This window comes from Lolium perenne, chromosome 1, assembly GCF_019359855.2.
Source record: "Lolium perenne isolate Kyuss_39 chromosome 1, Kyuss_2.0, whole genome shotgun sequence".
In the NCBI taxonomy this organism is placed as follows: Eukaryota; Viridiplantae; Streptophyta; class Magnoliopsida; order Poales; family Poaceae; genus Lolium; species Lolium perenne.
The window spans coordinates 184,992,887-185,015,831 of NC_067244.2; the positions used below are offsets into that span (position 1 = coordinate 184,992,887).

The 22,945-nt window shown below is 46.1% G+C and overlaps 2 protein-coding genes across 2 annotated transcripts; one reads left to right on the forward strand and one right to left on the reverse strand.

Moving 5' to 3' along the window:
• Window positions 1–10,047: 10,047 nt before the first annotated feature.
• Window positions 10,048–15,136, forward strand: LOC127315584 (argininosuccinate synthase, chloroplastic). The gene is made up of 8 exons (XM_051346062.2): window positions 10,048–10,245; window positions 10,880–11,027; window positions 11,133–11,181; window positions 11,606–11,788; window positions 12,959–13,033; window positions 13,101–13,286; window positions 13,504–13,592; window positions 14,357–15,136. Exons 1-8 carry the CDS (start codon window positions 10,101–10,103, stop codon window positions 14,907–14,909), a joined length of 1,428 nt encoding a protein of 475 aa, XP_051202022.1. The 5' UTR covers window positions 10,048–10,100; the 3' UTR covers window positions 14,910–15,136.
• Window positions 15,137–15,639: 503 nt separating this feature from the next.
• Window positions 15,640–22,444, reverse strand: LOC127315573 (probable LRR receptor-like serine/threonine-protein kinase PAM74). Its single transcript, XM_051346052.2, has 8 exons — window positions 21,777–22,444; window positions 19,037–19,485; window positions 18,446–18,581; window positions 18,291–18,362; window positions 18,146–18,214; window positions 17,987–18,058; window positions 16,069–16,140; window positions 15,640–15,972 (listed from the first exon to the last, which is right to left on the reverse strand). The coding sequence occupies exons 1-8, from the start codon at window positions 22,388–22,390 to the stop codon at window positions 15,930–15,932; spliced, it is 1,527 nt and encodes a 508-aa protein (XP_051202012.1). The 5' UTR covers window positions 22,391–22,444; the 3' UTR covers window positions 15,640–15,929.
• Window positions 22,445–22,945: the final 501 nt, after the last annotated feature.

Genomic DNA, 22,945 nt, shown 5'->3' on the forward strand with positions numbered 1-22,945 from the left:
CATGAAATTTTCTCGAATAGTCGCCTTTTCAGCCTCGGAAGCAGCAATTTCCTTAGCAGCTACAGCCTCGCGAGCTTGTTGAAGAGCAATTTTTCGGCTTCGATGACTTACGAGATTGCTCCATCATCACAAGTGTTTGCTTCTTCGCATACTGAAGTTGTTGCCGAAGTTCATCCAGTTCTTGCGACAAGGTATCGTCGACAGAGCATATCACCAAAAGCTTTCCTCGCGCGGCAAGACGAAGGCGACACATTGGAAGGAGCAGAAGATGGAGTATAGTTATCAAATATCAAGCGAAAAATAAACAAGACAACATCAAATAACAAGCAAAGATAGAAGTCTTCATTAATCTCTTGGAATAATTACAAGGGCATTACGGTGGAGTTAAGAAAGTACGTGTCGCCAAATGACTACTTTGGCGTGAAGCAAAAGAAACAGAAGAAAAAGCAGAGGCATGCAACTAGACCTCCGGCCTCGAGGAGCTAGGAGTTGAAGCTGGCTTGATCCCCAGATACGCCAAGATCTTCTTCGTGTTGGGCTTGGCCGCCTTGATCAGCGACCTCCATCTTGTTGCTCTATCTGACCGGGTGTCGCCAACCTTCATCCAATCAAGCGTCCGTTGGCTGTCGGCAACCAGGGCAACAAGATACTCTCGACAAAGAACCTTCATATTCTCCTCGACGCATCTTCAATCCCAGGTCTTCCGAAGCATTAAACATCTTGGCGAGGTTAAGGAAAGTTGCGGGTTCCTCTTTCTTCGGGAAGAAATAAGGGAACAACGCTGACAATCCTGCATTAGCATTTGCCACGCCTTCACGAATTTCGCGCCCGTGAAACTCCAGAAGAGAAAGTGCGTCAAGGAGAGGATCGTTGACAGGATTATCCAGATCAAAATCCTGGTTTGTTTGGGCTGCCACACGAGACAAGACATCAGTCAACAACCAAGAAACAGGAAGTGCAGTAAAATAAAAGGGATTAATAATATTACTCAGAGTACGTCGACTTTGCGACTTCAAACGCTTGAGGATTCCTTCGTCACGAGAAGCTTGTGCAGTTTTGTGCTCATCCAAGGCAGCTGTCGCATCCTCAAGTTTCTTCTGCAGTTCCTCGACACCAGCAGCTATCGCCTTAGCTTCATCGGCTTCGACCTTGGCTTTGCTAGCGGCGAGTTCGGCTTTCTTGCGAGCCGCCTCACTTTGCTCAAGTTTTTGAGCCAGTGCGTCGGCGCGTTCGTTAGCCTCTGCAAGTTTCTCTGTCGAGATATGGAAAAAAGAGAGAAGAAAGATCAAAAAATCGCGGCAAGTAACAGGAGTGACAAATTAAGGAAAAACGACAAGTATGAAAGTCGTTACCTTCGGCTCTATTAGCATATTCACGGTACCCAATAAATTGGGAACCGATGCGGAGAAGATCCTTGATCATAGGCTGTTCAACGTGAACACAGTAAGAGAAACATCGGCATAAAAAAAAAAAAAAAAAATAATAAAAAAAAAAGATGTGAAGAAACAAAATAAAGAAAATATAGATGTCGACAAACTTACATCATCTAGGAGCGGGGGCGACGAACTGCCCAACTGAGGGGCAGGATCAACAATCTTTTCAACCCGTGCCCTTTTTGGTGAAGGGGCACGGGGGCTCGAAGGAGTAGATGTATCAACATTTTGTTGAGGAGGCGACGATTCCTCCCCTTCAACTGGTTTTTCTGAAATAACTAAAGTATGTGACGTGCTCGTTCGAGCAGCCACATCTAAAGTTGGTGTTTCTTCATCATCACTGTGACAAAATAGCGGCAGCATAAAAGCAAGGCAAGATAAAATTCTTCAAATAAAAAAGGAAAAGAGCAAGGAACCTACGAGCTGATGATACTCTCGATGTATGGATCATAAGCTGCTTTTCGAGGTGCAGGAGCAGTTTCTTCGGGTTTCGAGGTCCCGGAATCTTCGGCATTGCTCCTTTTCCTTTTGCTCTTCGGAGAAACAGCAGGAGGAGGAGATTGCGCTGATGTTGTATCTTCAGAGGCAGCATCCTTCTCAGTAGATCCCGCAGATTTTCGAGAATCTGCGGGTTCATTCACAAAAGAGGGGGTCTCCTGGTTGACATCATCGACAACGGCTCTTTCTTCGACCTCTCCATCCTCAGGAAGAGGAGGAAGGGAAGCCATAGTAGGATGATTCTACAAGGAAATAGTGACAAAAGAGAATAAGTGAGATACCACTGCAACAAGATACGAGGAACAGTTCGTAACAAGATAGAACTTCGAGAAGAGAAAATACCTCGGGAAGAGGATTGGAAGCACCGTATGGTTCCACTCGACAGAGGAGGGAATAGGATCCTTCTTGCCTAATCGAGAAATTCTTCGAACCAATTTTTCCAAGTCCTTTACGTAAAGATCACTGGAGATTACGTTGGCGTCATTTTCACCGAATACGTCCAAAGGGGATTTTTGCGAGCTCGAAGAGGCTGCACTCTAATCCTAAGGAAGTAGGCAGATAATTTGAACACCAGATAGCTCTTTGCCTCGAGTGTTTTGAAGATGACGGATACGAGCCATGAGCGCCTCGTCGCCTTTTTCTCTTCTTCGAAGCTTCGGCATCCCAGGAACGGCGACGCTGAATCCCGGCACTTCCGTCAAAAGGAACTATGTTGTGCTCCATGCGAATTGGCGCTTTCTTCGTGGATGTAGAGCCACTTTTTGCGCCATCCTTGGACGAGAATCAGGAAACTTGACGTCGAAATAATCGACATCAGTCCGAACACAGATAACAACGCCACCTATGTTATAAGTGACGTTGTGGGAGCCATTACGGCGGAGGCAGAAAATGCGCTTCCACAGAGCCCAATTGGGAGGGATTCCGAGGAAGCATTCGCAAAGTGTGATAAAAATAGAAATGTGAAGGATGGAATTGGGAGTCAACTGGTGCAGTTGAATCCCATAAACGAAAAGAAGGCCGCGGAGGAAATCATGGATTGGGGTTGAAAGGCCGCGGATCAGGTGATCAACAAAACTAACCCGATACTCCATTGGAGGCTTGGGGTAGCTTTCTTCGCTAGGAAAGCGGATGGCGTCCTCCTTCGTCATGAGGCCGAGCCTCTTCAGCGTGTTAATGTCTTGATTGGAGATTTTGGATCTCTCCCACTCAAGATCCTCGGCGGCCATCTTGGATTCCGGCGTGCTGTGGCGAGTCAGACGCGTGCGCGGTGGCATCAACGGCGGTGGGCGAGCAATGTATGTGCGAACGGAAGATTGGAGAGAGTTGGGCGCAGGGAAGTTTTGCGAAGAGGAATGGTAAGCGGCGCAAGCAAGGGGATGAACGGAGGTTGAAGAAGGGTTTATATAAGAATCGGGTGAAGCAGTGTGCCGTTGGATGAAGAAATCGTGTGGTGAGAATGGATCTTCTAGACACAAGGGCAAAACAGTATTTTTATTGAGATAGGCGTTACCGTACGTGCGCCAGAAAAAGCGGAGGACGTGTGTCCCCCACTTGCACGACGTGTCAACATGGTCGAAGCAATGGACCCACAGGGCAGAGAACTCACGACTATTCGAGAAGGATGAAGTAAATTTGATTAAGGGAAGTATGTCGACAAGAAAAATAAAAGAAAAGTGACGACAGAAAGAATTATTCAATACTTCGGGAGCCTTTGATCAAATACAAGTTTTTGCCCAAATGCTCGGGGGCTACTTGAGAAAAAGTAAATTTTCGAGTATGACAAATATAGAAATTGCGGGAGCCTACAACCAAGCACAAGTCCTTGGCTTTAGCATGGGGGGCTACTCCATTGGGGTGCGCTGTTCGCGCACCCGAGTTATAAAAAAAAAAAAAAAAACAAAAAAAAAAAAAAAAAAAAAAGAGAGAAGAAGAAAGAGATCATATTGGGAAGTAATGAAAATATAGCGACAAGGTGGACTAAAATGTTGAGCCTACAACCAAGCACAAGTTCTTGGTTGTAGCCTCGGGGGCTACTCCCATCGGGAACGCTGTTCGCGTGCCCGATGAAATTAACAAAAATAGAAAAACAAGAGAGTATATTTCGAGTTATAATTAACTCTACATATACTCCCATCGGGAGAACAATATAAGTCATATATGACTCGATAAAATGTGCCATTCCAACAGCCGGAAAAGCACTCGACAATATATTCTCAGAACGCCGAAGTTGCGATCAATTTCGAATGCCGCAAAATTTGCGAAGGTAAGACCCCAGATCCGTTTCTGCTGGGCGTGGCATCGCTAAAGATCGCGTCACATTTTTATCCGTATCAACAGATACGAAGAAAAATCCTAACGGACGCGTTAGGTACCCGATAAATTTGACCGGGACTCGACGAATGGTAAGACCTTAAGCGGCACTCGTCGACGTTTACACCCGTATCCCGAGATCATGTCCGGGGACGTGATTTTGAAGTAGGTTTTTGCGGATTGCCACTAGAGCAGTTAACTAGTACCTGATCCGTCAGATGAACTAGCCCCAATTACCAGTATCCCTGTACAATATAGAATTTTATGTGAAGAAATATAAAAGGTTAAAGCTTTCGAGTAAAAATAAACAATGGAGATTTTCCCTGACTCTACGATTCAAGCAAAATCTCGGGGGCTACTGACATAGGCATCCCAAATGGGCCTGCCGAAGATGGTACCCGGGGTTTACTGGAAGCCCAATACCCGAAGAATAAGAAGATTCGGGAGCCCAAGATTTACTAAGGAAAGATAGAGTTGTAATAGGAAGTGTTGTTTGTGATCTGGCGGGATGAGTTAGAAACCGTCCCGGACTATGTAAACTTGTATAGCACGAATCCCTCGGCTCCACCTCATATATAAGGGGGAGTCGAGGGACAAAGAATCAATCGAATCATTGTCTGCAAACCCTAGTTTTCATAGTCGTCGAGTACTTTTCGGCTGAAACCTTCGAGATCTACTTGCCCTCTACTTCTAACTAAACCCTAGCCTACAATCCATAGGCATTGACAAATCAATACCTTGTCATGTGGCACCTGGGGGTCCTGTTCTGTCGTGGCCGCCGCCTGGGCCTTTGCCGCCTCAATCTCTGCGTTGTGTCTTGCCGCTGCCAGATCAGCTTGAGCAAGCTCCCTAGCTTGTATCAAGGAGATAATTTTCTCGGGAGGGCCCAGAGAGGAGGAAGGGAAGATAACACAGCTATCGTGCGCCACCGAGAGCAATTTATCAATAGGAACGGATTGGAAAGCAGTAAAGTTGGATGCGTCGACGTTACCTGGCTTGGCAGAGGGAGAAGCGTTTTTGACAGCGGCGTGGCGGATGGCTCTGGCCAGCACCGGCTCGTCCGCCACCCCCGCGCTCCTTGCGCTCTTCCTTAGTGCTTCAGCGGTGGAAATCTTGGTACGGGGCGCACGGGCCACCGACGCCCCCAGCGCCGGAATGGGAGATTCTTCCAGAAGAGCTTGCGGGGTTGCTGAGACGTCCTTGATGGCAGGAGCCTGGTGCAGCGAAGTCTTTGTCACGTCCATCCCAGGGACGTCGTTTTCCTCCGCGAAGAGTTGAGACCCAGCGGCTTCCAGCATGAGCTTCCTAGATGGGCGGTCATTGTTGCTTTTGCTGCGTCTTTCGCTGGCCCGAAGAGCGGAGGCCGTGGATTCCCCCGAAGCCGGGCTGTGCCAACCTATCTCATGTTTCTCCTCGGCCCCCAAGGCCAGTGCCTTCCCCGGCGTGAGATAGGATTGTCCCTCCTCAGTTTCTTCAGACAGAGAAGTAGAAAGCTGTATTTGTTCAGTCTGAATGTCGAGGGACGAGGCAAAGCGGGGAAACGAGCACTTGCTTGATTATGTTGGCCACAGTGGGAAATATGTCACCATTCTCCGTGAGATTCGAACCATACTGAGTGAAAGCAGTTGCCGGGAGCGTGATCATCTTGGCCTGAGAGTCCTTGGAGCGACAGGCAGAGGGTGAGCAGGGGGAGGAGTACCCTTCTGTGGTCATTTGCGGAACAGATTTCCTCGCAAAGCCCTCCTTTCCCCCTGGGGAGCGGAAGCAGGGGTGTTCTTGCCCTTGTCGGAGTGTTTCTTGCGTCTCTGGTCCCACCTGTCTTCGTCAGTCTCTTCCTGGTCTTCCTCTTTGTCATCTTCTCTGTTTCTGGCCGGTGGAGAGGGTGGGTCGTTGTTTGTTTCCGCCGCCAAGTCCTTGGAGATGGGGACGATACGGATCCGGAAGCCTTGCATATTCACAAACAGCGTGATGTGCTCTTGCAACTGAACAGGGACTTGGCATCCAAAAGCCATCTTGATGGGGCCATTGGGATGGTCAAGTGACTCCACGTCCACCGCGATGGGCCTGCCCACTTCGCGGGTGCTAAGGAGGAGGCGATCTGCGCGGCGAAGGGGGGGCGGAACTCCAATGAGGTGAACCCACACCTCTTCCAGCTTCTCCACCACCAGCGGGTCGTCCGTGGGAACAGTAACGATGGCCTTGGTCTTGCTCATGGGCAGGGTGATGCCGCCGCCTCGGATCGCCATCCGCAGACTTTCTTTGGACGGGAAGACAACGGAATAATCGGAGCCGTTCAGCTTGCGCACCTGCCAAGTCCAGTTCTCATCAACCAAATCTTTGAGTTCATCCTCCAGCTGTTCTTCATTGAGGCCCTCTTTCTCAAGGATGATAAGGGCGGCGTTGGTTGCGGGTTGGTACATCTCCTCATCGGGAACCTCACAGCAGACGAAACCACGGCGGTTTCCTCCGAATCCCGCCCAGTAGGGATCCAGGCTCTTGGAAAAGGAGACGCACATAGCTGTTGGATGACCGTGCTTCTTGCACTTCACACAGAAAGCTTCCGCGGTACATTCTGCCTGGACATGTCCTTGATTTCCGCAGTTGTAGCAAGTAATGTGGGTTGCGTCCTGGCCGGCGTTGTTGGACCCTCCAGCAGCCAGACCGGGAGCCGCCTGGGCAGTGCCAGCCCCCTGAGGAAGTCTAGGCGCGCGATGCTGTCTCTTCTGTCCTCCCCGAGCATGGTCGCGCCCTCGCGGTCCAGCTGGGGGAGGAGGAGGTGGCGGGGGAGGATATTGCGTGTGCTCAGATCTGCGGGGTTGGTTGTACCCAGAGCGCTCCCTGTCTCTGGTAAGGTCGCGATGGGCTTGCTGGCGACGATGTTCTTCTTCTTCGCGTTCCAGACGCTGGCGGAGATCGCGGTCCCTGGATCTCTCGCGGTTGTCGTCGATGGCCTCGAACGGGCGCTTGCCCCTGTAGCTGCGCTCCCGCTCCATGGGGCGCAAGGACCAGACAAGCTCGCCATAAGAGTCATTGTTCTACAAGAAGGTACAAACATTATATCTTTTTTTTTGCGAGAAGAAGACATATTCATTGATACTTTGTTCTTACAGAAAAACCCAGGAAACAAAGGAAATTACAACGAAGTCCTCCTGAGCTCCAGCTTCGCCGGCGACCAGAACGAGAGAGAGACGCGCCGCTGCCTCTGCTTGTCCACACGCCAAGGATCGACGAAAGCATCCCCAAGGCAACTGGGAAGTCCCCGCTCACCGCCCCCGGAGGGGTAACGCCCTGGACCAACGGCTCCGCCGCAAAGCACCACGCCATCTTCTTCAACATCTTCGAGATCCAGATCCTCCGCACGGGATCTGGCTGGGGAGAACTGCACCGCGCGGATGCGTCGATCCGCGAACGGCGAGGAAGCAGGCGCTTGACCACGGAGCTCCGCCGAGCACCGCAGACGAAGGAGTCGCGAACCTGCACCAAACACTTCACCGGCGCCACCACCACCTCCATGGCTCCGCCGGCAGCAAACCCTACAGATCCTACACTATATACAACCGCGAAACGGGGATCCCCCGCCCTCCCGCCGCCGGAGCGGCCGGCGGAGGGCGAGAGATCCGGCAAAACTGCGGTGGCGAGGTAGATCGGCGGGGAGATTTCAGAAATTAATCGCCCTCTGTTACTGTGCGGGAGAGGGAGACGTCCTTGGCTCGTCTAGGTACGAACATTATATCGACGAAGAGAAGACCTCGAATTTATATGAAACAGAAGTCATTAGTAGGCCAATTTGTGCCAACAAGTTCCCTGATCTATTTCCATACTCTACCAGAAATGTCGCCTCTATCGACGAAGAGAATTTATTTAGTCGAGGAGGCGACATTTCTGGTAGAGTATGGAAATAGATCAGGGAACTTGTTGGCACAAATTGGCCTACTAATGACTTCTGTTTCATATAAATTCGAGGTCTTGTTCGTAAGGCATGGCTAGAATTTTTTTATAGTTTAGAAATAGTTGTGATATTTTATGAAGTCGATTATCATCTATGTGTTAATATCATGTCATCCTGGGTGGTCTAGGGTTCCCTGCTAGCCGCCGCCATCTATCCCTTCTCCATCGTCTTCAATCAAAAGTCGACGGGCATCCACCTCCTCTACTTCTGCTCCAGGAGCAGGAGTGAGTGGGACCTCGGACTTGCGCTCGATGTTGTAGTACGGTCCCTAAACTTAGAGTTTGGTAAACCAACAACTAAGATATGATGGCTATGGCGCCGATGTGCCCAACAAGAGTAAGGTATATCCGCCTCCTCATCCACCTTGTCGTTGGTGTTGAGGAGGGCGGTGAATCTTCTGGTCGATGCTCCCATGGAGTTGTGGATCTCATCCAGTCTACGCATGTTACAGTTTTGGTGTTAGAAAATTTAGATCAATTCAATGATTAGGGAATTGGTCCTTAGGGACACGTGCACAAAGACTTCCCTTCTGCCATCAACAATGTCAGGTTAACTCCGCCAGGGTAGAGGCGACAACGGATCGTTGACGGCTCGCTCACTCTTCTAGCAGTAGCAGTTGTTAGGTGGTTCAAAGACCTCAATATTTTTAGTATGTTTGGGGAGCTTTGTACTCCCTCTGTTGCATGAAAGTTATCTCAGATTTATGAAAAAAATAGATGTATCTATATTATTTAGTATGTCGATACATCTAAATTTTAACAAATCCAAGACAAGTTTCATAGGACAAATGGAGTAATAATATAGATCTAGATCCTACCTAAAAAGGGGATATTTTCTGAAGTCCCTTTGCACTAAGGGCATCTCCAGCGGCGCGACGCAAACGGCCGCTCAGCGACCATTTTCGTCCGCGTGACCGGAAATGCGTTTGGGGCCTGTTCCAGCGGGGCAACGCAAAGTGACCGGGCCGTCCGCGGAGATGCAAACCTGGCCCAAATATGCGCCTCGGATGCGTCTCCACGGACGTCCGGAAACGTCCGCTCGCGTCTGGTGGACGTTTGGGCGGACCCGCCTGGCAGCGATCCTGCGTCGATGCGTCTTCTCAAACGCGCCAGCGACTGCAAAGCCGCGTCGCTTCGGCGCTCTGCACCACGTTAATGGCGATGATGCCTCGGCTGCCGAGCGGCCGCCCACCTCCGCCAAGCACGTTTCCCGCGGCCACCGCATGCCGCCGGCCTATATAAAGGGGACGCGCGTTCTTCTTCCTCATCCACTCCTCCAAAGAAACCCTAGCCGCCACAAAGCTCGAGCGTAGTTCAAACAACTGGCTTCTATTTTTTAAAATTTTATATTTGTGTCAACCGTGGTTCAAATTTTATGTTAGTTTGTGTAAACCATGTTCCAAACTATGTGTTAGTTTGTGTAAAATCATGTTTCAAAATGTTATATTTGAAACTATGTTTAAATAGAAAAGAGGGAAAAAAAGGAAAAAAAAAAACAAAATGCATCGCCCCGCTGGAGCAGACCCCAAACGCAAACGAACGCGCGGACAAAAACGGTCATTTTTGCATCCGCAGCGCGACGTAAACGAACGCTCGCGGATATTAAAATGCGTCGCGCCGCCGGTGGAGATGCCCTAACGAGAAGGTTCAGACGGGTAGCAATTTGACCAGGGTGAGAACGGGTCAGAACTTGTGAATTTGGATCTCGATGGGGATACTAGAAGCGTATCGCCCTACAAACCAATCTTGGCCTTCCTAGATTTGCGCCTTCTGTCCCGGGCCGGGCCGCCAGCGCTCTAGTGGGCATCAATCACACGGGCTTCCTATTCCCCGAGCCGTCTACTTTCCCCCTCATCTTGCTTCCTATTTGCCGTTGCCCTACCTACCAAACCTTTCCACCCAGCCGCCTCCATGCCTCTCCCAATGCGCCGCCTCGCCGCTGCCCCATCCCTCCCAGCGATACACCCGCACGACTCCGCCGCGCCGCCCTCCGTTCGACTCCGGCGACAACATGGCCGGGTGGCGATGGAGAGGACGTCGACGACGACGGCCCGAGGTATTGCGCCGGCGGCTTGCGGAAACTGGACTTATCTCTTAATTTGTTACCTATGGCCTGCGGCGATTACTCGTGAAAAAACAACCCCTCTGCGTGCAATGTACCTTGTATCGGCAGTATCCTTCTGCGCGGCTAGATTATTTTGCCATCCATCGATTATTTCATCTGTGAAGCAGAGGATTTACTTGTCTCAACAGATTTTAGTGTGGTAATCAATTTCCTGTAATCCCTCGTTTCTCGCTGGAGTTATCCTCCTATGGCAAAACAGTCTGAACATAAATTTTTTTTGGAAGTGTCGCTCATAACTCTGAAGTATTTTTTCACTGATGAAATAGGTTTATCAATGACCTCTAGTGTTGTTCAATCTTGTTTTCCGCGTCCTTTGATGAAAAACTGGTAATGGCCGTGCCTATTCTCCATGAACCGACCATCTTTTTTTAGCATAAGGGGGATTCTCCATGAACTGGTAATGGTAGTCCCCCATTCTCCATGGGCTGTCCATTGTAGAATGTAGATCATACGGGGATTTACCATATGGGAACTTGAGTGACCTAACTTTTCTGTTGCGTAAGGCAGGGTTAGCATTTTTCTTTTGTTATGATAATAGTCATTTATCCCTGGTGAACATCTGCAGGTGTTAGTTGTGTAGTGGCAAGCGGGAAAGAGCATGCTGCAACTACTACTGGCGATGAAAAGAAAGGTGGACTGCGTGGCAAACTAAAAAAAGTTGTTCTAGCTTACAGTGGTGGCCTGGATACATCAGTAATTGTTCCGTGGCTCAGGTACAAATGCGTCTTATTTCAGTATGGATCTTAGCAACTTATAAAAGAATGAATTGATCTGATTCGTCCAAACTATGTCTTCTTGTTTTTTTTTTTTTATTGAAGAGAGAACTATGGCTGTGAAGTCGTCTGCTTCACTGCTGATGTTGGCCAGGTATGTTAACATAGCCTGAGTAATTCTCAAGTGTACAGAGCTGAATCATTCTACTGGCCTCTTTCAATCTGGAATGTTGCGCTAAATTGATAGCTCTGTCCTGCTTCATCATTACTTTAAACCCGGACAAGTGTCCCAGCTTTCTCTCTCCCTTTCCTGTCTGTACATTGTATAAGCTTACTTATTCTTCTGCTGGTTAGAGTGTTGCAATGCATGACAAATTCAGTACATGTTATCTTTATGGCTTTGCGTTATCCTATAATTCCTATCTTTTAATACTTATCTACCGTGTCCTTGTACCCTGTACTTCGTGTTCTGTCAGTAACTAAATGAGCTAGCATTGCAGTTTGGACCTTTTTTTTCCTCTAATTAGCCATCTGCTAGGTCCATATTGTTGTTTGAACCTTTAGTTTGGACCTTGTAGGGTGACATTGAAATGGAAGGATTGGAGAAAAAGGCAAAAGCTAGTGGTGCAAGCCAGCTTGTTGTAAAGAACTTACAAGAAGAATTTGTTGGTGAATATATATTCCCCTGCCTGCGTGCTGGTGCAGTTTACGAAAGGAAGTATCTGCTTGGGACTTCAATGGCTAGGCCTGTTATTGCTAAGGTGAAATTGGCACAACAGTTGTATTTCTTGTTTTGTATTGCAAGAATTTTTTGAAATTTAACATTTAATTTATCTTTGGTTGACAATATTATTTGGAGTGTGTTTCTCGTACTGGAATAAGCGCTGCTGAAATATTTATATAAGATCGATGCCACTTTTGATAGCTAGTCATTTACCCTGGAAGGATTAATTCTGTCGCTAAGTTATATGGGCAAGTTTTTCCTTCATTGTTTATTTGTTCCATAAAACTCTCACCTGCGAGAGTTTCATGGCAAACCATGTATGTTTACTTTCTAGCCCTACAGATTGGATAGCTAATGTGATATTTTTTAGAAGTCGTTTGGAAGCCAGGTTTTCATTTCATTTGTAGCATTTTGAAATGAATACATGTGTTCATTTCATTTACATTGTAATTCCAGAAATGGACACTTGTTTGGTAGCCACAGGAATTGTAAATGACAGTAGAATTCAATATTGAATTTGTTTGGTTGCGACAGGAATTGTGAATGACAAGTTTCAGCTCGGAATTGTGATTACACATGGCATCATTTTGCTGGATTTCCTAAATGAAATGATGGCCCAATTCTGTGGCAACCAAACAGCCCACCTATGGAATTTTAAAATGAATTCCAGGATTCCAGGCTCAAATGATGGATACCAAACGACCTGTTATATTTTTTCACCGAAATAGATAACATCATATAAGTTGTGATCATTTGATCTATTTTGAGTCTTATAGGCATCACTCAGTATGTACACATGGGTGGAACTAGAATCTACCACAGGGATTTTCTTGGATACCTGTGAGAATTGAATTTTTTCTTGCGAAATTCCTGTGTGTACAACTGTACATGCTCTTAAATGGAAAATAATAGTAACATTTTGAATTGAACTGCAAGCTTTGTAGGATCTTAACTTAATATGTAATTCTAGTAGGTCGTGAGATGAACGAAATATTCTAATGAAGTAGTCGCAGTTATCCGCACACATTTCATATATCCTTTTATTCCATTGGGGACACCAACAAAAAAAAATCTCGAGAAAACACGAATGACCTTTTCGTTTCATTTCATTGCATAGATATTGTTACAATGTTCCTAGGAGGCAGTGGTTACACCAACTAATATGGATGAACAGAGGAGAACTAATCAACTTATATCTCTATTGTAGGCAATGGTTGATGTTGCCAAGGAAGTTGGCGCAGATGCAGTTGCTCATGGGTGCACTGGAAAGGGCAATGATCAGGTAGATACTGCTTCTCATGCAAATGTTAATATGGGCAGTCAGTCATCTGATGCTATTGTTTCTGCAGGTTCGCTTTGAGCTTACATTTTATGCCTTAAATCCGGAACTTAAAGTGGTGGCACCCTGGAGGGAATGGGATATCACAGGACGTGAAGATGCAATTGAGTATGCGAAGAAACACAACGTGCCAGTTCCAGTTTCAAAGAAATCGATATACAGCCGAGACAGAAATTTGTGGCACCTTAGCCATGAGGTATATATTACATATTGTCCTGTTGGATCTCTAATAGGTTTTTTGGAGCTGTATATTTTTTTTCTGTTTTTAAGGACATGTGTCTTACAGCACTTGTACACAATGCTAAGTTCAAAAGTTTCAAATCAATGAAGTGCGTCCTGGTGCCATTGATTAATCTTTAATTGAGAACTGTAATGCTTATTGGATGATATTAGTTATTCTCTTAACATTTCAGGGTGACATTTTGGAAGATCCAGCAAATGAGCCGAAAGAAGATATGTATATGATGTCTGTTTCTCCTGAAAATGCACCTTCAAAACCTGAGTACGTGATCATTCTTTTATTTTTCCATAGGCCACAGCTCCTGTCCTGAATATGTATTCTTTATACTCCATCTTTCCTGCAGCATAGCTTAGTTTCCTAAATCTTGTGCACTGGTTCATATTTCCGCACGTGATATACGGTCGAGCTGAATTGTATAGAGAGCCACCCAAATGATTTGGAACCTCATTGCTATTGTTGTTCTAAAGTAGGGATGCTCAGTCATTATCTGATGAACTTGAGTTTAGCATTTGAAGTTCCAAGTTTTTAATGACTAAGTTTATCATGTTTTCATTTAGATAGCAGTTTCATGTTAAGTGAGACTGAAACATAGTGAAAAGAATGATCATGTTGATGTAGCCAACATCTGTAGGGTAGGATTTAAGTTATTATGGTTCAGGAAATCAGCATATATAACTTGAATATGCTAACTTTTAAACATTTTATTGCTCAGATGGTATGCACAGAAGTAGTCGATCTGGCAACACTACCCACCAATTTAATTTTCTTGTAGACACTTCATTCATGTTTTCTTTGAACTGCAGATTTCTTGAACTGAAAATCATCGGAATTTGTAACACACTGCCCATCAGTCCAATTGTATTGTTAACAATTTGTTTGTGCATTATTGTTACATTATAATTGGCCGTCCAAAAAAGTCATTCAATTACAGACTTGATTAGTTGCAGAACAATGTTCTTTTTAATGTTTCACCATAATGTACATACTCTGTTAGCATGTTGTATATAAAACTAAGCTTCATACAGGTACCTGGAGATCGGTATAGTTGCTGGTGTTCCTACTTCTATCAATGGAAAGGACCTCTCACCAGCATCTCTTCTTGCCAAGCTCAATGAAATCGGTGGAAAGCACGGTATCGGGCGTATTGACATGGTGGAAAACCGCCTCGTGGGGATGAAGTCCCGTGGTGTCTACGAGACCCCTGGTGGCACCATCATGGCAGCGGCGGTCCGTGAGCTGGAGTCCCTAACACTGGACAGGGAGACAATGCAGTGGAAGGATATGCTCGCCCTCAAGTACGCTGAGCTTGTCTACGCTGGGCGCTGGTTCGACCCGCTCCGGCAGTCCATGGACGCGTTCATGGAGACGATCACAGCGACGACGACCGGTTCTGTGACCCTGAAGCTGTACAAGGGCTCGGTGAACGTCGCGTCCCGGAAGAGCCCCTATAGCCTGTACAGGGAAGACATCTCTTCGTTTGAGAATGGGGAGATCTACAACCAGGCTGATGCCGAGGGTTTCATCAGGCTGTATGGTCTTCCCACCCGAGTTCGCGCAATGCTGGAGAAGGGTATCTAAGGTCACTTTGTGTCTTGAATAAAATTTTCTGTTTGAGAACTGCTGGGTGTATTCTAGTAATTCTGGACAAATCCAAGATGTCCTGGTGGGCTCTGAGTACATTTTTCAGTTTCTTTTTGAGTTAGTAGCCTTATCTTCATGAGGTGTGCCTGGATATATGCATTGAAGAGTTGCTCCAGTCCTGGAGTGGTAACTTGGAGTAATATACCGTTTGGTGCTGTGGTACACTCCTTGTCTCGTTGCATTTCTTTTGAAATTTGACCATCAAGCAAGAATAGCAATAACTGAGGAGAAAAATGGAATCCACACATATGTCACTGAAGCTTTGATTGATCCTATACAATATTGTGAAGTTCCACCAAAATCTTGGAAAGACTGGCCATTTGGTTTTAGCTTCTCTTCACCACTGCTCATGAAACTTGTTTTGCAGTTCGCAGTTTTTTAAATCACAGTAGAATCATACACCAACACCATAGTAAGGAGGTCTTGTTGATTATCCTCACAAACTAGTGCTCACTCAGTTTCCAAATATAACATGTTTTGACAAGCCAAATTGATAAGTAGTGCAGAACTAAAAAGTGGGCAGTTTGTTCTTTCTTATTTTGAAGCAACCAAAGGCCATAGATGCAATGCTCAATAAAATGAAAGAAAGGAAATCTTTCTCTTGCAGTGTAGTGAGGACTCTACTGTATGTGGCAGGTGTGTGTTTATGTAAGTTTATGTAACAGTGTAAGCAAACAATCTGCTTCAGGCTTCATACAATTTCACTTCCACTATAACAGAGTGCAAAGTTCATCGAGAGAAATTAACACGGTTTGAGCTTTGTATATACACGGACGGTGTAGACTTGCAGAGCACTGTACAACCAGGATTGTTTATCTTCGCCTGCTTTCCCTAACTCGCTTGACTGAATTCGAATCATTTGACTTTACAATCATCAAACTGGTTACAAAATCTCGGTATAGCCACCCTAAAAGAATCAACACACTATCCTACTACCCTCCAGAAAATGTTTGATCGTCAGCGTGGTGGTCTTGGGAAGAAGTTATTGCCCGGAAGAAATCTACAGTTGAATGAAATATAATTATGAGAGGTCTAATGGACATTAGAAAACCTTAGCAATAAGGAGTTCCTGACTAAGGCCTGAACTGAAACTTACCGGCTAGTCAACCCATTATTATTCAGCAAGTTCTGTGGAACTGCTCCAGTCATATTATTGCCTTGCAAGAATCTGGATAAATGAAGAAAAATATTGAACAGGTTTGCAAGCAAATTGGCGCAGAGGCATATAAAGTGCATTTCTGGAAATGTAAACAAGTAGATCATAAGAATATTTGGATCTTGTGGATGTACCAAGGATTAAGATTGTACAGGCAGCAATCTCAACGATATTGACAATTTAAAATTAAAAAATGCAAATGTTTTTTTGTTATAAACATTGTACAAACTCCATGCAAGTATGTTTACAAACAATCTATCCTTTTTTTTCCAACGAAGTTGGTCTAAGCATTGGTTACCATTCTTTAGATCAACCATTGTTTACATTTAGAAACTGCGAAAGAACACAAAATACGTACAGTGAGTAAATGGCCTACAACAGAAAATAAAGACACCATGTAGATACCAAATATTACCCTGGGAATAGCGGGTTCGTGGCTTTAGAGCTAGAAAAAACAACAGATGGAATATACACAATTGAACAACCTTATAAAGCCAAGAAAGTTACGTCTGAAATATAATTGCAGCAAGAAGCCTACATGGAGGTGTAACCATGTGAGTGGGCGGAAGCGCAAGGTGTACTACATAACCTTAATTAGGGCACTGTTAAACTATCAGCGCTATTATCAAGGACTCGTCAATCTAGGGAACTTACAGTAAAAATAAAGTAGTTCCCACCAAGTTTGAGGTGTTCCTCTTATGCTAAATCCGGTGGATCAGGGATCCGTGATCAGTTTCACTTGTGGCCAAAGAGCCAAACAACGACCGCCAGATCTGAGTTGCCGTGGAGGCCATGTTTGCCACCGCACAATCAACCAAAGCAGCATGCAGACTAAACACTACCAGATCTTAATGCTGCACCATGGATTTCGAGTCGACAAGTCAAGGAGTCGTTTTGGGGCAGCGACTCATAGACTAGTCAAGGCTCATGTATGACTAATTTGTAAACATGTAATCAAATTTGCATAGAAAAGAATGCAGTTCAACAACACTACTCTAGCATAGCAAAGAATTGCATACTAATATGTAAACACATAATCAATTTTGCATAGGAAAGATTACAGTTTAGCAGCCTACAAAAGATTGCAATCAATAAGAGTTGCATAGCAAAGAATGCAGTTCAACACCCCTACTCCAGCAGTCTAGCCCAATAATCAAATATCATATATAGCAAGAAGCCAAGAACAAGACAACAAATAGTTCAACAATGAAATTTAACGAACACAACTCGTGGGGTTATTTTCAAAGTCGCTGGACTCAAAAACCTTGACTAGTCGAGATTAGTCAAGATTGGTCGAATGAGTGGCTAGTCGAGACGTCGAGTCGACCTTTCAATTGCGACTCGTAGACTAGCCGTCGACTAGTCGCTGAACTCGAAATCCATGTGCTGCACGAGCTAAGGGAACCGTCCAGCTCCAATACCATTGGCAACGAACAAGAGGGAAGAAACACTGCTACCACCACCGCCCTAACATCTAAGTGCCACTCGTGGGAGCAACCAGGGAGGGGAGACAGGAACTTGGACAAATAAACATTTTCAAGTAAACTAGACATATACTATGAAATAGAGGGAGTATTTTTGTAGATCCTATTGCATGTTAAGCCTTAACATATAAGCCACTTTTCAGTTCACATGTCTTGTCATATTGAAGTGAGTCATAATTAAATCTAGGAAATGTTCCAGTTTTCTAAAATATTTGTGATGCAGCGTGTTTACAACAATATATCTCCTGCATAGTGTGCTTACACTTGGTGTTTATTTGAATACTCCGACATAACTGACATGAAAAGTATGCAATAATGAAATGCTGAAACTAGAATAATAAACCATAGGCAAAAAATGAGATAAATCAACTCACAGTTCACGCAAGGTCTGAATTCTCCCCAACGTCTGAAGTATTGTTCCATTCAGCTTGTTATCATGCAGGTGCCTAAGGATATGATTTTCCTAAGTAATGTATAAGTAATATAATTATATATTAATTTTCTGAATAAAGAGCTCCTAAGGGTTATCTTACAGTCGTTGGAGTTTGCCCAGTTTGATGAGATCAGGAATAGGTCCAGACAAGCTATTGTTTGCAAAAGATCTGCCCATGGTAGTAATAGTGTTAGTTTTGCTATCTTATATTTCCAATTACTTTGAGCCATTTAACTAGAGCTTACAGATCAGTAAGCGCGGTCAGGTTTGCAATTTCAGGTGATATAGATCCAGAGATGCCCATACTTGATAAGTTCCTGGTATAAGAAAATACAATGAATTATTACTACTAAGGAGAAAAGAATATCATATAGAAGGAACAATCATGAGTTGAACTCACAATGATATGACACGTATATTCAGTCCTTCCTGACATGTAACTCCAGTCCAAGCATATCCATGAGGCATACATGGATCTCCAATCCAATCATCAGGTGTATTTTGAAGGCTTCTCTTTACACTTTCCAGAGCAAGTGCTGAAAGAAATGTAATTAGTAGGATGATTTCATAAAGGAGACAGGCATAAGTTAGAGCAACTTGCTCGCTACGAGAACATGCAGTATGCCCATGGCAATATTTGCAAGATTACTCACTACCACCTAAAAGTCGGTGTGCACACTTGATAAATAACCTAAACAATTAGAGTATAGGACGAGACTAGGTGGTGCTAAATTGCGCAAGATGTCTACTGGTTCATGTAAAGGTGACTCTGCCTCAAAGCACATGTTGCTAACTTGGTGCATAAATAGATGCAATATACCAAACAAATAACTGAATAAAGTTTACCAGAATCAAGATAGGGGAGATGATTACATACATAATATGCATTGCATCATGCTGGCCAGGAAATGTTTCATTACTTGTATTCATGCATTATTAACTCAAGAGAAAACAACTGATAATAGAGAAAGAAATGCAACAAGTGATTTACCATCCCGTGTAATCGTCAGTCTTCCTATGGGAAAAAGTCCAAAGACTTCACCAGCATTGATAAGTGGCGGAAGACCAGACTTGGAAGACAATATAACTCTGGTTAGGCCTGAGAGAATCCATTGTGTTGCAAACACAGAATGGCCAGCTGATGTTACAGTCAGATTTTCGTAAAAGCGATAATCATTTATATTCACATCAAAGGTCCTCGAATTATCATCTAATGTATCAGCAAAGTAAAGAGCAACATAATAGCTATCATTCTGGAGAGGTATTGGAGGCCATTGCAACACCAAGGGAGCATTCTGTTCTGCTACCAAAGCTGTATTAAACACATCAGGAGGTGGCAGATTCCAGAAATCACCCGATGTAACATTGTGGGTACTACTGACTGCATGTTTGCTGTCTGGAAATGGCTGCCAATGGCGGTCAAAACTGTCATCAGGGTACCTAAGTTTGCATATAAAGAAGAAAACGGAGTCAGAGATCTGTACAAAGCTCAAGATTTGTAGTTTGCTACCAAAAAGGAAAGAAATATATATACTCCCTCCATTTTTGTTTAAAGGGCGCATCTCACAATTCTCTGGGACCAAGCTGTTTTTCTATTGGCTGAAAATCGTGTGCATGGGAGCATCGTGGATATCAGATCTGCGCCTAACTAATCGTTATGTTAGCGCTTAGTAATCTGCATGCCCAATAAACAAGCCGTCATACCGCATGCATTGGTGGAGACTGTTCAGAGCGAAATTTTCTCCTCTCCTTCTTCCCCCACTCCTTCCTTCTCCCCCGCTCAGTTTCCATCAAAAGCTCTCGACAAAATTTCGTGAGATCAAAACGTCCCGCCGATCTTCCCCGCTGCCAAATTCCAAACGAAAATTTCTCTGAGATCAAAACCTCCCGCCGATCCTCCCCGCCGCCAGTGCTCTCTTTATATAGAAGTGCATATGCCATCTAACTCCAATGGCGCGGCCGGAGCAAGGTGGATCCGGTCGTCGCGCAGTCCTTGCACGAGTAGTCATCACACAGAAGTGGATTTCCGCACAACTCACAACGTACCACGTCGAATGGCACCAGCAGAGAGCAAGCAAGACAACAAAAAATTGATGCCTCACCACGCACACCACAGTTACGGCACAATGAAGGGAAGATGCATCCATCACATGAAGACGAAGCCCTCACGGCGCGAGGTTAGTGGTGCGGATGTACCTTGCCCTAGCCGAAGTCCTTCATTCACCAGCTCCGACATTGGTTGCATGATCCACTTTCTCAAAAAGATCTTGGATTGTTGTATAAACCCTCTCAAATTCATCCTCTAGTTTTATCACCTGGCCATGTGTAACCTCCACCTTGCCGTCGACGAACTGCACCTTGCCATGGACGACATCCACCTCTCCATGGACGCCTTTCATCTCGGCATGGATCTCCTTCAGTACGGCATGGACGTCGTCCACCTCGCCCTGGACCTCTTGAACCTCGACTTGCTTCTCCATTTGCCTTCCTGCTCGCTGGATCAAGGAAGAGCAAGCACTGGCTGTACTTTTATACACCAACGAAGAGAGATGCGGTGGGAAAAGGAGACCAAGAGCAACTGCATGCAATAAGGAGGGAGTGCACACGACAGCATGCAAATCATTCTCCATTCACACCTCAACAAACACGATCGTTTTCCCACTTGCATGCAGAATCCGGAAGGGAAAAGGAAGGAGAGAAATCACCGGGAGTTATTCATTCCAAAACGCCTCAATTAATTGTGTGATTAATGACATGCAAGTGGGAAAACGATCGTGTTTGTTGAGGTGTGAATGGAGCTGCGACTACTAGGCGCATGTCATTGGACGTGGTACGTTGTGATGACTACTGGTGCAAAGACTGCACGACGACCGGATCCACCTTGCTCCGGCGGCGCCATTGGAGTTAGATGGAGGAGAGAAGCAGAAGGATGCCTGTTCGTGTGCCTCCATATGCACTTCTATATAAAGAGAGCACTGGCGGCGCAGAGGATTGGCGGGAGGTTTTGATCTCAGCGAAATTTTCGTTTGGAATTTGGCAGCGGGGAAGATCGGCGAGACGTTTTGATCTCACGAAATTTTGTCGAGAGCTTTTGATGGAAACTAAGCGGGGGAGAAGGAAGGAGTGCGGGAAGAAGGAGAGGAGAAAATTTTGCTCCGAACGTTCTCCACCAATGCATGCGGTATGACGGCTCGTTTATTGGGCATGCATATTACTAAGCGCTAACATAACGATTAGTTAGGCGCAGATCTGATATCCACGATGCTCCCACGCACACGATTTTCAGCCAATAGAAAAACACCTTGGTCCTAGAGAATTGTGACATGCGCCCTTTAAACAAAAATGGAGGGAGTATTATATTTTGGGATAGAGGCTATTTATTCCTTGAAATAAACACCTAAAGCTCTAAAACCAATAGCCCATGCACATGTTTCCTCAAAGTAAATAATGCGAAAAAGGTTTAAGAACTTTGTTGATTCCATAGCTTAAGAAATAGGGAAGTAAATTTTGATACAGTGAATTCCACTTGTTTTGGAGGATCGTGTTGAAGTTACTATCGGAAAAGGTTTAAGAACTTTGGTGATTCCATACAGGAGTCTCCACCATTTCACATTCGAGTCATTTATGCAATCTTAAACCTACTCATGTTACTATCGGAAATCAATGAACATCTAGCATTTCAACAGTAAAGGGCAGTGGAATCAAGCCCAGGGAGGGAAGTGGTTCCTCACCTCTCGACTTGGCCAGTGGAGCCAAACTTGGTGCGCGCGATGAGCCCCATGACGCTGGTCCGGAAATCGGTGGCGTTGTAGACCGGGTCATCAAGCTGGATCACCTGCAGCGCGTTGATGAAGGGCCCGGCCTCGGTGTAGTTAGGGTTGGCGCCGAGGCAGAAGCTCATGCTCCGGCCCGCGGCCGGGAACACGGCCTCGTAGCGCGAGGCGCTGCCGGCGAGCCTGTCGTCGGCGGTGTCGACGGCGGTCCAGAAGGTGCCGTCGACGATCAGGTCGAACGCGGGCGGCGGCGGCGAGGCGGTGCCGTAGAAGAAGGTGGGGCGGAGGATGTAGCGGCGGTTGGGGTCGACGGGGAACTCGTAGCAGTACTTGGCGCCGGGGCGGCGCGGGAACTCGCGGAGGGTGGCGAGGGTCGGGTCGAGCAGGCCCTGCAGCGGGAGCGCGCGGGCGGTGCCGGCGGTGACGTAGGGGGCGTCGGGGTCCCAGCGGAGGCCGCGGGTGTCGGTGGTGGAGGCTGGGGCGCCGCAGTCGAGGAGGTAGGAGAAGCCGCGGAATCGCTGGCCGGCGGCGAGGGGGAGGAGGAGGAGGAGGGCGGCGAGGAGACGCAGCATTCTGGTAGGTGCTGAAATTTTGGGGTGGAAAGGGAGGGGAATTTGGCATTTGGGGATAGTTCCGTGCTGGGGAATGTGGGTTTGACTCGGCCGGCGGGGCGGGGGAGGGTGGGCGCAGTCAGCGGAGAACAGGCTGTGGATGCGCGTTCCGGCGGCGGGTGTCTGAGGTTGGGTCGGGTTCGGCTCACCGCCTTCGGTCACGACTCACGCGGGCAACTTTGGTGTGTCTCACATGCCCTGTCTACTGTACCTTGGGAACCAATCTCTGGTTAGATACTTAGAGCATCTCCAACGGGGCGTACTAAAAATTGAAGTCCTAAACCTCACTGTAAACGAATAGTACGCGCTGTGATGAAATTTGCCCCATCAGATGATCCATTTTACAGCGCGCGTTGGCGCGATAAAAAAGCTTCTCCGTTGGACGCTTCATTATGCAGCGTGGACACACACAAATATGCATCAAAGAAGATCAAACCACCATATAATTTCACAAATAAAATGTACCATACAAACAACAAATTATTCACAACAAATACAACAAGTACATGAAATTGT

Coding starts and splice junctions, on each gene's coding strand:
- LOC127315584 (XM_051346062.2), top strand. CDS start 10,101: ATGCCTCTCCCAATGCGCCGCCTCGCCGCTGCCCCATCCCTCCCAGCG. Junction 11,028..11,132: donor GTAATTGTTCCGTGGCTCAG/GTACAAATGCGT, acceptor TTTTTATTGAAG/AGAGAACTATGGCTGTGAAG. Junction 13,034..13,100: donor CTGGAAAGGGCAATGATCAG/GTAGATACTGCT, acceptor TTGTTTCTGCAG/GTTCGCTTTGAGCTTACATT.
- LOC127315573 (XM_051346052.2), bottom strand. CDS start 22,390: ATGCTGCGTCTCCTCGCCGCCCTCCTCCTCCTCCTCCCCCTCGCCGCC. Junction 19,486..21,776: donor TCCACTGGCCAAGTCGAGAG/GTGAGGAACCAC, acceptor ATGCAAACTTAG/GTACCCTGATGACAGTTTTG. Junction 18,059..18,145: donor CTGGGCAAACTCCAACGACT/GTAAGATAACCC, acceptor TCATATCCTTAG/GCACCTGCATGATAACAAGC.